This window comes from Cololabis saira, chromosome 2 (assembly GCF_033807715.1).
Source record: "Cololabis saira isolate AMF1-May2022 chromosome 2, fColSai1.1, whole genome shotgun sequence".
Lineage (NCBI taxonomy): Eukaryota > Metazoa > Chordata > Actinopteri > Beloniformes > Belonidae > Cololabis > Cololabis saira.
Genome location: NC_084588.1, coordinates 10,311,553 through 10,325,459, shown reverse-complemented (window position 1 = coordinate 10,325,459; position 13,907 = coordinate 10,311,553). Strand labels below are relative to the sequence as shown.

The 13,907-nt window shown below is 41.4% G+C and overlaps 1 protein-coding gene across 3 annotated transcripts in view; it reads left to right on the top strand.

Moving 5' to 3' along the window:
* The first annotated feature begins 4,698 nt into the window (after positions 1–4,698).
* The window catches only part of mtss1lb (MTSS I-BAR domain containing 2b), a 124,132-nt gene continuing 114,923 nt past the window's right edge, over positions 4,699–13,907 (top strand). For all 3 annotated transcript variants that reach the window (XM_061737356.1, XM_061737364.1, XM_061737349.1), the window contains exon 1: positions 4,699–5,260. In XM_061737356.1, the coding sequence (XP_061593340.1) occupies positions 5,174–5,260 (87 nt within the window). In that variant the 5' untranslated portion in view covers positions 4,699–5,173. The remainder of the gene's footprint in view (positions 5,261–13,907) is intronic.

Below are 13,907 nucleotides of genomic sequence, written 5' to 3'. Positions count from 1 at the left end.
GCCTTTTAAACATACAAATGTGTAACAAAATCATGAAATGTTCAAAAGCAATGTTCCTGAAAACTTACCATCACAGAAAAAGTGGTTACATCGTATTAGCAAGAAGGTAATGACTGACGCATGTATGTGCAGGTCTGTAAGTTACACATGCACATACATGTGTGTATTTTCACTGAGCTGCCATATTTGAGCAAATACCAGTGTAGCCATGCTGTATAGTCAGACTTTTACTTCATCAACAGGCTCCAGCTCCAGACTAATGACTGCAGATATAGATATATATATATATATATAGATATATTCGGGTCGACACAGGCAGACCTGGCAGCCCAGAGAGGACCGGCTGTGTCGGCTCTGTCCACACAGACAGCTGGAAACAGAACAACACTTCCTGTTAGAGTGTGAACATTACAACAATATTAGATCTAAGTTTTTTCCTAAAATTAAACAACAAGTCCAGGATTTTGATTCCCTTCCAGATCAGGACAAAATCCTACATTTAATTGGAGAAAAAAAGGAAAGTTCTTTAGAAGCCGCTAAATACATCAGCGCATGTCATAGAGTGAGAGAAACACAACCAGACAACTCAGTCTCCTCATCCTTAGTCTCCCTGCCTATTAATGTAAAATAGTTCTCTATATATGTGTAATGTATATGTATGTGTATATATGTATACATATGTGTGTGTGTGTGTGTGTGTGTGTGTGTGTGTGTGTGTGTGTGTGTATATATATATATATATATATATATATATAGTATGCAGGTGTTAGGTATTTGGTGTTGGGTATTTGTTGTAATTGTATTGGTGTTTCGTATGTTGATTGTCTCGTGATTTATTGTATGTATGCTTTCGGCAACAATGATTACTATCATTCATGCCAATAAAGCCAATTTGAATTTATAGAGGCTACACAGAATCATCCTGAACTCAAAGAACGTGACAGCCAAGTTGTTTTTTTTCTTTATAAATGTCTTGTCCTTACGTTTCTTTCATCTTCACTGCTGGCAGGTTTCATTTGGCAACATAGTTTCCTTTTTAAACCACTTGGTTAGTGTTAGGAACCAAAGTACTTGGTTAAGTTTAGGACTATACTATTGTGTTTGAAAGCTCTACAGTTCATGATGATATGGAAATACACAGTTTCTCTATGTTTACTCATCATATTTAAATTTGGTGCAGTTAAGGCTTCTGCCTGTACTGGTTTGTTACATTAAAGCTTCATGACAGTAACGATATGCCATATAATATTTGACTACTTTGGTGGTTTTTAAATGTGCTTTCAAAAATTGACCTTGACCTTGATCTTAAGCTTAAAAGGCCCAATGTTTTGTACTTACCTGGGAACCGGTTCATTCTCAAGATTCATGTTTGTCTGGTAAAGGTTTTTTGGTTTCTTCAAATACGATTTCAACCCAGCCTTTTCTGGACTGGACAACCTCAACCACGGATCTAATATGGACCTTGCTGGATATCCTGCAGACTCTACAGGTGAATACATTTGAAGAGCTGTGTCACGTATTTTTCTGTTCTGATTGACTATAGTCCCATCAAACTGCATCAAACAGCATTGTGGTCTGTGCCTGTAGGTAACGACCATAGGGACAGGTTGAAAGTGAACAAAAATGTTCCTGACTAATTTAAATATAGATGTTTTTGATGCGAGGTGTAGGCCGTGCAGGAACCAAGTTTCATCCAGCCTCTGATTTAATCAAATATTTTTCTACATTTCTCCATGAAATTGATCCGAAACACTTCTACGTTTTCCACAATGTTGGATTATGAAGCTTCCAGGATGAAAACTGGCTCCTCCAAATCTGAGGTAAGAGAGTTTTCTTGTCAGATGCCCAGGGATACTCTTTCCGCTAGGGGCACCCGTGATTTCAGCATCAATCTGTACGGGAAAATTGAAAGCAACACAGCAACATTTTTTTCCATGTTAAGATATCATTTTCATTTGAAGGAATATTTTATTATTTTTAGAAAGTGTTATCTAGCTCCTGAGATGTCTGTACTATTGGCAAATACCTCCCACAGTAACTTTGGACTCCCGTTACAGTCGTCTCTTGCAACAACTGCCGATCACCTCACGACACCATTACCACACATGAATGAAGATAAAGTCAGCTTAGAGTTAGAGGAGACAAAGAGAATCTAAAATGCAATAAAGAATATTAGATAATGTGAGGTTGATGCCTGAGCAAAAGACTGAACATAACTAAATCATGGACAGTGTCAGAAAAACAGCCTATATCAAAGCCCTCTGAGCTAAAAATTGCAAAAGTTATTTTGTGCTATTTAAAATGACCTGTCTATATTAATAACGAGCTATGCTTCCACGTGCTTCATGAAGGCTTCACTAAACACGTGTAAGAATAATGTATATGTTAGCTTGCAAATGTATATGTTGATTTGAGATGTTTAACTAGTCATTCTAGCTTGTTTTTTCTTCTTAAAGTGTAGCAGATTGATATGTCACCACAGATGGACTTATTGGATTAGAGATTTCGCCACTCATTGTATCTCTCTAATGTAACACAGGCCCCTGGAAAAACTAGAAACAGCCCTGGACAGGGTCTTCAATCAATCAGAGATCGTTATTCTCTCCACATTGGTTCCTTAAAGTGCAAGAATGTACGTATCTCTGGGTCTCTTTCACAAATGGGGCGATAGGAGCACAAGATTGACAGCGTTATTGGCCCAGTCTATGCTCTACTGGTCAGCTAGTTAGAATCCAAATACATAAAACTAGTATGCACGCAGGGCAGCACTGTGGCTTGGTTAGCACTGTTGCCTCCCAGCAAGAAGGTTCCCGGGTTCGATTCCCTGGCCTGGCGGTTGTCTTTCTGTGTGGAGTTTGCATGTTCTCCCCGTGCTTGCGTGGGTTTCCCTCCGGGTACTCCGGCTTCCTCCCACAGTCCAAAAACATGCATACTAGGTTAATTGATGGTTATAAATTTCCCGTAGGTGTGAGTGTGAGTATGCACGGTTGTCTGTCTGTATATGTGGCCCTGCGATGGACTGGCAACCTGTCCAGGGTGAACCCCTATAATGAGCTAAGATAAGCTCCAGCAGATGCTGTGACCCTACAAAGGATTAAACGGGTATAGAAAATGGATGGATGGATGGATGGATGGATGGATGGATGGATGGATGGATGGATGGATGGATGGATGGATGGATGGATGGATGGATGGATGGATGGATGGATGGATGGATGGATGGATGGATGGATGGATGGATGGATGGATGGATGGATGGATGGATAGCCTGCAAGAAGTAACAGCTGCAGCTTAAGAAATCAAACTGTTTTAAAGTGTTATCTTAACTAGTGTTAAGACAACATTCTCCATAAAATTTTAGATATTAAAATGATGGAGCTTATCAACAAAGCTGTCAGACTCCTCAGACCAAAATGTAAAATATGAAGGCCGCAAAGTACAGAATTATATTTATAATTATACAATTATATAAACTGCAATAAATCAGGGGATCAGTGGGTTGTAATTATTCAATTAAACTCATATAAATGGCTCAGACAAGTATAAAAAGAAACTAAATTTGCATCAAAATGAAAAAAAAAAGGATTTTAAAGTTTCATGGGTAAATGTATGAGCTGTCACAATAGAGTTGGTGGCTGAAATGACAGAAATAATCACAATAACACAAATACCTGACCACAAAGGTCACTGAACAGTTCAGTGTTTTTTTTTCTTTTCTTTTGAAGTGATAAGTCTGGTTGTCAGGACACATTCATACCAGTCCACTGGCATCTAAACCTGTCATGACATTAATCCGGCGCTGATTTCTTTTTTTTTCCCTCTCTCCTCTTAGTGATCTGAGTTGTACGGAAGAGTATTAGGGCCATGCAGGAGAACAACTATTTGAGAGGGGAAGATTTTTTTTTATTGTGCACTTCGAGAAAAAAGTCGAAATGTCGAGAAAAAAGTCGAAATGTCGAGAAAAAAGTTGAAATGTCAAGATTAATGTTGAAGTACAATTTCGAGAAAAAAGTCGAAATGTCGAGAAAAAAGTCGAAATGTCGAGATAAATGTTGAAATACAATTTCAAGAAAAAAGTCAAAATGTCGAGAAAAAAGTTGAAATGTTGAGAAAAAAGTCGAAATGTCGAGATTAATATTGAAATACAATTTCGAGACAAAAGTCGAAATGTCTAATTAATGTTGAAGTACAATTTCGAGTAAAAAGTCGAAATGTCGAGAAAAAAGTCGAAATGTGGAGATTAATGTTGAAATACAATTTCAAGAATGAAGTCAAAATTTCAACTTTATTCACGACATTTCGAATTTTTTTTTCAACATTTCGACTTTTTTCTCGAAATTGTACTTCAACAATAATCTTGGCATTTCGAGTTTTTTCTCAACATTTCGATTTTTTTCTTGAAGTGCATAATGAAAAAAAAATCTTCCTCCTCTAAAATATTATTTTTATTTTTCCCCTGCCTGGCCCTGATAGGTCTATTCTTCGGTAGATTTGCGTGCCTGTGTAGGCTATATGCATGTGTTTGTGCGCCCTTGTGTGTTGCGCTTAGACGCGGCATGTGACATACCATCGAGGGGTTGTCCAGCCTCTTTCGGCTTTTTTTTTCCCTTTCTCTTTTTTTGCAGTTTGCATGGGTCGGGTTACTGGCTGCTCTCCCCGCACCTCTCCTCGCCAATCAGAGCTCTGTCTCTACACAGGGGCGCACGAACGCACGCACCGCTCCGGTCCCTGCGCTCCCTCACATGCGTCCCCGCTGACTCCGCTCTGGAGCTCTGGCTGCGCCAAGATGAGCGTGGTCGCCCCGGTACCATCAGCACGGTACCAGCCCACCGCCTGATCACAGCCACGCCGAGACAGAGAGACTGAGAGAGAATTAGAGAGAGAGAGAGAGAGACCATCCTTCCTCTCCAGAACCTTTCACCGTCGCCAACGGGAAAACCGCAGAGAACGCGGCTTGTTTTGGCATCTTTTTTTCCCCTCATCTCCTTGTTCTTTCTGCATCCATCTGTTGGGCGATCTCCTAGTTTGAAGGGAGAGGGGAGAAAACACCCCCAAAAACCCCAGTTTTGTGGAATTACATTTTGTATTGATTCATCTTTTTCTAATTTTTTTTTATTCCTGCTGGGTGTTGGTGAGCGCACAGTTTTGTGTGCGCTTATACAAATTCCGATAAATGGTGGATTTGGCAAACATGGAGACCGTGGAGAAGGAATGCGGGGCCCTCGGGGGTCTATTCCAGGCGATTGTCAACGACATGAAGGTAAATGAAAGGTGCATGCGCTTCCCGGGACGTTAACCTACATCCATATCCATAATGAAGCCGGTGCATGGGTCTCCTAGGCGCAGGTACATGTCTACATCAGCGCATGTATATATATATATATATATATATATATATATATATATATATATATATATATATATATATATATATATATATATATATATATATATATATATATATATATATATATATATATATATATATATATATCTGGTAACAGATCAGTGGTGATTCCGGCTCATCCAACACAATGATAGCTGTGTAATGAGCGGGGATGCGGCGGGTGGAGATGAGAGTCGGTACCTCCACCCCAACAATATTGGCTGCGCATGTAAACGTCAATGCATCCATTTTCGGACGTGATCCCCGCACCGCTACCCCCCTTCCCCCCACCACCACCCCACACCTCGTTATCATGGGGGGGAAAGAAGAGCCCCACTGTCACTGATCGCGCATCTCATTGATGATTCCTGCACATTTTGCCATGATGCGCATAATTGAACAACATGCTGGAGGTGTTTCCGGGGGTTTATTCCCGTCCTGCACATTCCGTTGGCTGGGCTGCACGTGTGAAACATGCACGCCTCATCCCCGTCATGCACGCCCTATCATGGCTCGCAGACCTCAGCATCCCCCGCACCGCCGATGCCTTGCTCGGCGGTTCGTGCATGCGCGTCTCCATGAAGAACGCGCCGTCATTGATTTTCTGTCAGGCCGATCTGGCAGGAAAACACTGAAGGCGTGAGAAACCACGCAGCCGGCAGACACCCAGCCTTCCTGTCTGCGTGTCTGTCTGCCACTATGGACCCTATGTGAGGCGGTCATTGCATGCGCAGCACATGGAAGCTCCGGAATTGCACCCGCACCCGGCTTTGGTGATCCAGTAGCCATCCCAGTCATATATGCCCACTCATGTGCCACCACTCCTGCTGAGTGAGAGGGTGGATGGAGGAATCCATCAGAAAAAGCACCAGCTGCTGCTCCATCATCTCACCCTGGCCTCTCTCCTCTCTCCTGCAGCTTTGTGGCTGTGCATGTTTTATTTCTAGTGAAAGGGTTGCCAAGCTATATTTCTCTTTTTATGTATTTTCTTTCTCCTCCGTGCTGCATTGCATGTTACAGCATATGCACGGTCGTGAATCATAGAGGTCACAGCCGATGCTACGCATTCATTGAGCTTTAAGGTCAGATAATTGGCTTTCTATTGCTGGTGGCAGTGACACAAAAGCCTAAACAGATCGAGCACTACTAATCAATGATTAATTAGAGCTTAAGGTAATAAACATAGATTAATTACAGTTTCATGTCAATCAGTATTTAATTTAAACATGAATAGTATTCAGCTGCGTGGTGTAATGTAATGCAAACAGCTTGAAATGACATTGGAAATGATGCTACTTATTTCTGCTTTTTTTATCACATGAAATAATCTCCAGAGTTTTATCATTTAAAGGACTGGTCTTTCGATTTGGGTATTTAGGCTCCATAAAGTTGAGTTACTGAGCAGGAATCTGAAGATCAGTGTTTATCCTGGAAGCAACTTTCAGTTCCAATGGCTGGATGAGGCTAAAAGAGGATCTCACTAGCTTCAGGTGCTTCCAGACAACAGGAACCTCGCCATAGTTTTACTAGAGGAAGACCCTTTCTGTGTTCATACTGCAGGAGCTGTGACCGATCATGAAACTTCTTTGATATTTGTTCTTTTTTAAGGTCCAATTTAAATATAAACATAGGTAAGATGTTGTTGAGAAGAACAACAGCTTGTAAAACCTTGATGAAAACAGAATGAGCCAGCATTGCAGCCTGGAGGTTATGGAGCTGATATCCATAATGTGAGTTAAAACATGGTTTTGAATTATGTACCAGCTGCCAGCTGCCAGCTGGCATTTATGATGTGCAGCATTCCTGTGTGTGGTAGCGGTGGTGTCCCGGATGTGGTAAATGCAACATAAAAAGGCCCTTCAAGGTCTTGTAACGGGGCAGCACAGTGGCTTTGGTGGTCAACACTGTTGTCTTATAGCGAGGAGCATCCTGGTTTGAAGCCCAGCTATTCTGTCCTCCATGTGCTCGTGTGAACTTTCCTCCCACAGTCCAAACACTGGCTCTAAAGTGACCATAAGAGTGAGAGTGGTTATTTGTGTGACCTGTCCACTGTGTGAACCCCTGCCTGCCACGCTACGGCTGCTGGGACAGGCTCCAGCAGAGCCCGGAGGCCATGAATAGGAATAACCGGGTGTAGATAACACCTTTTATAGAGCCCTTCCCCCTCAACTTTCAACTGTACTCCAAAATAAGCTGAAGCGGTGCAGTGTTTTCACTCACAGGGTCAGGCTAAACAAATCAAAAGCAAATGTTTCAGGGTTTATTACAAATTCTGATACAGGAATTTCCAATATTGCAATGTTAGTTGCTGTATAATGAATATTGTCGCATATAAAACTATGATCTTGTCAACACATGCCCTTATTAAACATGGTTCCAAGTGAGGGCAGATGGGTCCAAATATCTGTCTTTGCTTGGCTTTCGGCTGAAAATCAGCTACTGCTCAGTTGGTTCATTTGTACTCCAGTAAACATTAGGAAGGTTATTCTTAGAGCTGTGTAATGGGATGCGTTTACGGTGCAGATCGTAAATCACAACAGTTTGAAAGGTTGAGTTATACAGAGAAATTTCTCTGCCAGTTGCAGCCACGAGGAGATGGCAACAAACGCCAGGATGCTCTTCTATTTTAAAAGTGCAAAATACAGGATGCAGGCATTGTAGGAGGCAGCTGTGGCTCAGGTGGCGGCCTTGTGTTCCCTTTGCATCATTGCTGGTTGGATATCAGTTCCTCAATGGGTGTTTGGGAGAGATGCTCCACCCCCACTGATATACTCATCAATAGATCAATATAAGACAAAACAATTGCATACCTGAGGCTTATATGTCATGTCATTTTCAAAACCGCATACTGTACACTGGATGTAAGACACCGTAAGACAGAAAGCTTTATTTATATGTATTTATGAGGAAAGTTATCTCAATCTAAAGTGCTTTTCCAGTGCTGCATCATAAAACAGTTACAAACAGAGACAATAAGAGAATGATGGAGAGATAGCATAAAAGAAAGCCATACATTACAACTGGCAGCATGATGTAAGACAACAATAACAGTAGTAATACAAAGTGAGCAGCAGCCCTCCCCTGGAGCTTGTTGTGTTGTAATTTAATTCGGTGATTTGGGATATGAGGGATGGAGTTATAGATGAAGGAGTGATCCGATACAGATCCAGTCCAACATGCGCTGCTTCCTGGTACGGCGGTTGTTGTTAGTTTGTCGGGTCCAGTTATAAAAGTGATTATGTTCTGGCAGAACCTAAAAGTTGGTCACAAGACAACTGTGCACTTCTCCATTATGGGATACAGGACAGATTGATCAGTTGCACACAGAGGAATTTTCCTGCAAGTTGTAAATTAGCATTTTTTTTAACTGTAGATTGTGTACTTGCTTGCTTATTGCATGTTGCATTTGAGCAAAATCACTACATGTCAGTTTTATAGTGTGCTGTTTAAAAACAATGTCCATAGATAAGAACTCTTCATGTGTGAATGAGAAACTTGTTGCAAAGCACTTTGCAGAACCTGCACTAAAAGGTTAAAGGGCACTACATACATCTGGAGCTCTAGGTATGGCCAAGGTTTTTTATTCTACCTCTAAAACATACAATTCTCAAAGTCTTCCACTTCAGAGGCTTGGCTCTGATTCTCTTAGCCTCTTTGTTTAATCTATCATTCGTTTGCGCTCTAATGGTCCTCCTATTTATGCTGTTCAGCTCACTCTCAAATACTGTATATGGATAGCTATTTATATGACCCAAACTTTCTTAATCAGGAGAAGATCAGTTTTCTAACCCGGGAGCAACATTTCTGAGTGGATGAGAAGCGTTGAGTCATCGGCCCTCCAAGTGCCTTTGCCTCAACAGGAAACAATGTGTCTTTAATCACTGTTCATAGCTCAGCAACTAAGAAGCCATTTGTCAAAGGAAATAAATGAACTCAAAGTTTTGCTTTGTTGGTTCTCAGAAAACACGCTGCCTTCGACACATGCGGTTGTTCAGAAGTACGGGCTGAAACAGTCACTGCAGTGGAAAACATTTGTAAAATAGCAATGTGCAACATTTCTGCTGCTGCATTCACATTCAGGTGCACGGATTCCATCGCAGAAGTGCAAATAGTTACAAAACAATGTGCGGTAATATGTGAGGTGCACTTAAACGTAGAATCAGCATTCAGAAAGTCTGCAAAGAAAGAATAATGCACCAGTGCAGTGACTCCCCGGCTGGAAATGTAATATGTGCGCATATCAAGACGGATGCAGAACATTTGGCTTCTTGCAGTCAAACTGTGTCGGACTAATACTGATCTACTGCATGACTTTTTATTTGAATAAAAAAAGATAACTTTAATTTAGATTAGATGAAATTCATCACATTCTTTCAACATATTGTCAAAGCTTGCTGCAGATTTGGGTATGGATGGTAGCACTGTACAAAAAAATCATTCAACCTATGTACCTATGTGGGATTATCATTATGTTTTTTCTTGAAAATTATATGATGTAATATTTTTCCCAGGAAAATAATGTTCATAGCAGGTGGTTGAAGGTGATGGAGTCCGCCTCTTGACTGCAGTACATCCCTGATTTGGCGTTAAAGCCTCGTCCTTCTCATTACCGAGGAAATGGAAATGCAGCAGAGACATGAAGGAGCTGAATCATTCTGCCCTGATCTGGTCCTGTGATGTAACAGAACCCTGCAGACTGGAACAACAATCGAAAGAGGACACAGGCCACAGTAACTCCAACATCCAAATAAATGGATTCAAACCCACAAAACCTTTTTTTCTTTTTCACAATGTGTCTCTTTTAAAGGGGACCTATTATGAAAAACAATTTTTTTCTTGCTTTAACATTTATAAAGTGGTCTCCCCTCAGCCTGCCAACTCAGAGAAGGAGGAAAGCAACCAAATTCTGCAGTGTCTGTACAGCCGCCCGGATGAGCCGTCCAGTGTGATGTGGCTTCTACGAGCCAATAAGATTCTGCTCCCGTCGTTACGTAACCAAAATGCAAAACACATCTACAACTAAACACCGAGTCCTAACTGCATGCGAGCGTCCGACAATCGCGTAGCACTGCGTGACATCGGACGCTCTCTGTCCATCTCCCTCCAGCCAGCTGCCACTTTATTGAGGTTTTTGTAGTGAAATGAGGAGGTATCATAGAGATAACTTCTCATTTCAACTAACTGGATCAGCTGTTCCTCATCCATGACTGTTTCCTACAGGGCTTTCAACCGGCTTTTAACGGGAGCGACAAGAAGAAAAAAGCAGGGCGTCCGACAAATGTCCACCTCAAAACGGTGCTGCGTCGCTGCGGCCAGTTAGGACAGTCCAATAGAAAATAAAGCAATTGAATTGATTTTGTCGCTGACGCTCGCTCGCATCGCATGCAGTTAGGACACGGTGTTAGGACACGATGTAACTCTGCCGGCTGGAGCTTCCACCATTTTTTCGTAGCGGTGTATCGCGTCATTCAGGCAGCCAATCAGCACGGCGCCTCATTATCATAGCCCCGCCCACTCAGAATCCCTCATAGATAATGAGGTTAGAGAATGGGATGATAAAGACATGGCTCAGGGGCTGAATTTCTAATTTATTTAGCAAAAACAATCAAAAGCTTGTTTTTAAGACATTCAAGGCCTGTTTAAAATAGGTATTGGATGCCATAATAGGTCCCCTTTAAGATGGAAGAATCCATAAATCTCACGTGGCCTAAATGCGATTGTTATTTTATTATCCATCTGATTATGTCGTTGTCCATTTGGCAAACTCTAGTTAACCACTTACATGTAGATCAGATCATATGGTCGCATTAAAGATACGTGATGAGTTGATGGATGTCGATCTCATTATGCGCTTGGAAATACCAGTGACTCAGACGGTGTTGAAATACTCCGATATAATGTTAATCACCTGCCTGGGGGGGTCATGGGGTCACACGTGCTCGGAGGGGTAGTGGGTCACGCGGGTTCCCACCACCAACGTTGTACGCCAACATCAGCACTTTGAGTCCACTCTGTCATGAAAGCACTTTTACTTCCTCCTTCTCGTTATCTTCCTCTTTCTCCTCCTGCTCCTCCCTTCCTCTCCGTTCCCTCAGCAGGTCCCCCACCCAGGGAGACGCTTCTGTCTTCGCGTGTCTCTGACCTTTAGCATCATTTTGCAACACGGGTTTGGTTTGTTTTGTGATGAACAGAATGAAGGTGTTCTGCTTAAGTCCCACTCAACACTAATAAAGCATCACATATTGCAGTGGGACGGTCATTTACTGTTTTAATATTGCTCTAAGAATGATCTTTGAGCTCACAGTTAAGTGTTCACGGCTTATCTCAGTACTATAAACAATCACGAGTTTAATTGCATACGCGTTGTTTTCTAACAACCCTCTTCGGGGTCACAGTGGGGGCACGAGGTGAAGAGGGGACACGTTATTTTAACAGTGGCAATACGATGATTTACATGTCATTTTAGGAAACTATTTTCGTCAACTGCTAGCTTGTTTTCACCACCAATAAAAATAAACACCCATATTTGTAATTGTTCTACTTGAATGCCATCAAGACAGTTGAAATAGCGCAAACCCAACCACTTTCTGCTCTTTAGAAAACGCTTGCTGAACACCAACGTGTTATTTATTTCATACTTGTGTGCCAATTACAAGAGAGAGATTGAATTAATGTGATATATTTTCACAGACAGCATGTACCCGTGTGCATGTGGGCTAGATTGGAGGCATGAAATTTCATTATCACGTTCTGAATTGGCTGTACAATTTGATCAAAAGTATTTGTTATTTTATTTGTTAAGCATTTCAGTGTGGTTTTCTTTCTTGTCGCAGTCAAATCTTCCTCCCAACTTTGCTGGGAACCCCAGGAGAGACCGCGGCTCATGCTAGTCTCCCATCTGCTTTGCATAAATTTCCTGGCCAGGCATGTTTCTGTAGTCTCTCAGTTTCCCACCATATATAACAGAAAGTGCCCACACAGCCTCACATATGCACATTATTTATTGTCTTTTCCGTTTCCCAGAGATCATAAAACAAATTTTTGTAGTATTTCTGTAGTTTAAGTCAAACAGATTGACCTTTGACACATCACAGATATAACCGCTCTCCCATATGTATAGGTTTTCATGTTTGTTTTTCTTCTTTTTTGAGCTTGTGTTCTCCATTTTTGGGATGTCCACCAATTAAGAAGCAGTGCATCTTTGTTAAGGAGTTTCTAAAGCTGAGTGCTAATATAGGGATACAATTTGTTTTAAGGATAAATTTAAACCTCACATTTGTGCTCTGCACTAAAGATTTCGTCACAAGATTTATTGTTCTCAAGGCAGGGCTCATTTAAAGGTCTTTGCACAGAATTCCCTTTTATGCAGAAAACCGCCCCCCCCCCCCAAAAACAGATCATCATAATTGTCCAACACAGTAAGCCTATACCATTTTCCCCTAAAAAGACCATGTTTTTGTTTCTATCTTCTTTCAACATAAATACCTATGATATAGTATCTGTAACAGCAATAGTTATCTATTGAAATGATGAGCTTTAAAAAACAGAACCTGCGAATATGACAGAAGTCAACTCCTAAGAAACAAACCGTGAATAGAGAAGTGATCTGAGCACCCATCACATACAGGAGGTGCTATAAGCTCTGTTGGTCTCTGCAAGGGAAGAGCAGTTTAGTAAAGTAGCAAGCATAGGGGCTAGAGAAAGAACCAATCAGAGCAGTTTAGTAAAGTAGCAAGCATAGGGGCTAGAGAAAGAACCAATCAGAGCAGTTTACTGCAAATCGGAATCTCTTTGGCAGTAATTCAAACTTCGACAACTCCAATCACTCGGAGAAACAAATGGCCTGGCTCATCTGTAGCTGCTGAGGACTAATGTAGAATAACTTGTTATTATTTCACATGAGTCTGCATAAATGCTATCACTGCAGTGTCCATAAAGCTTGTTGGAACGCATGCTGCACGGGTCTATTTTTACTTTATAAAAACTTTATGGCAGCTACATTTCACTTACCAGTGCAAAATAGCTCTGGGGAAATACCTCAGCTCCACAGTGTTCACTGATCACTGAGCCTGTCTTTCATATCCGTGCTCCATCTGAACAGTTTCTAAACAAGAAGAACCTTTTGATTAAACATGCAAACATGCAAAAAAACAAACCAAATCAACCACATAGTTTTTTATGTGGCCAAAAGCACTTTCGCTAGCTCAGTTGAGTGTTAGAGTTTTACACAGGCCCGTGTTCAGCTCGTCTGCGACCTCTTAAACCCCACTGCACTGTCGCTGAACCTGCAGCTGAAGGTTAGCGGGATCTCAAGTGCTGTGTCCAAAAATAAAACAGAGGGTTCCTCTCCTAGGGATTGGCTTACAGGTAAGTCTTAACAAGAGTTTTAGTACTTCCTTTAACACAAGAGGCCATGCATATATCCTGCACCATGTTTTTACCATCATGTAGGCCCGTGCAGGATGCTGCCTTCAAAACAAAGACCGATAGAAAAACACATAGTGCATCAGTTTTTTACTAG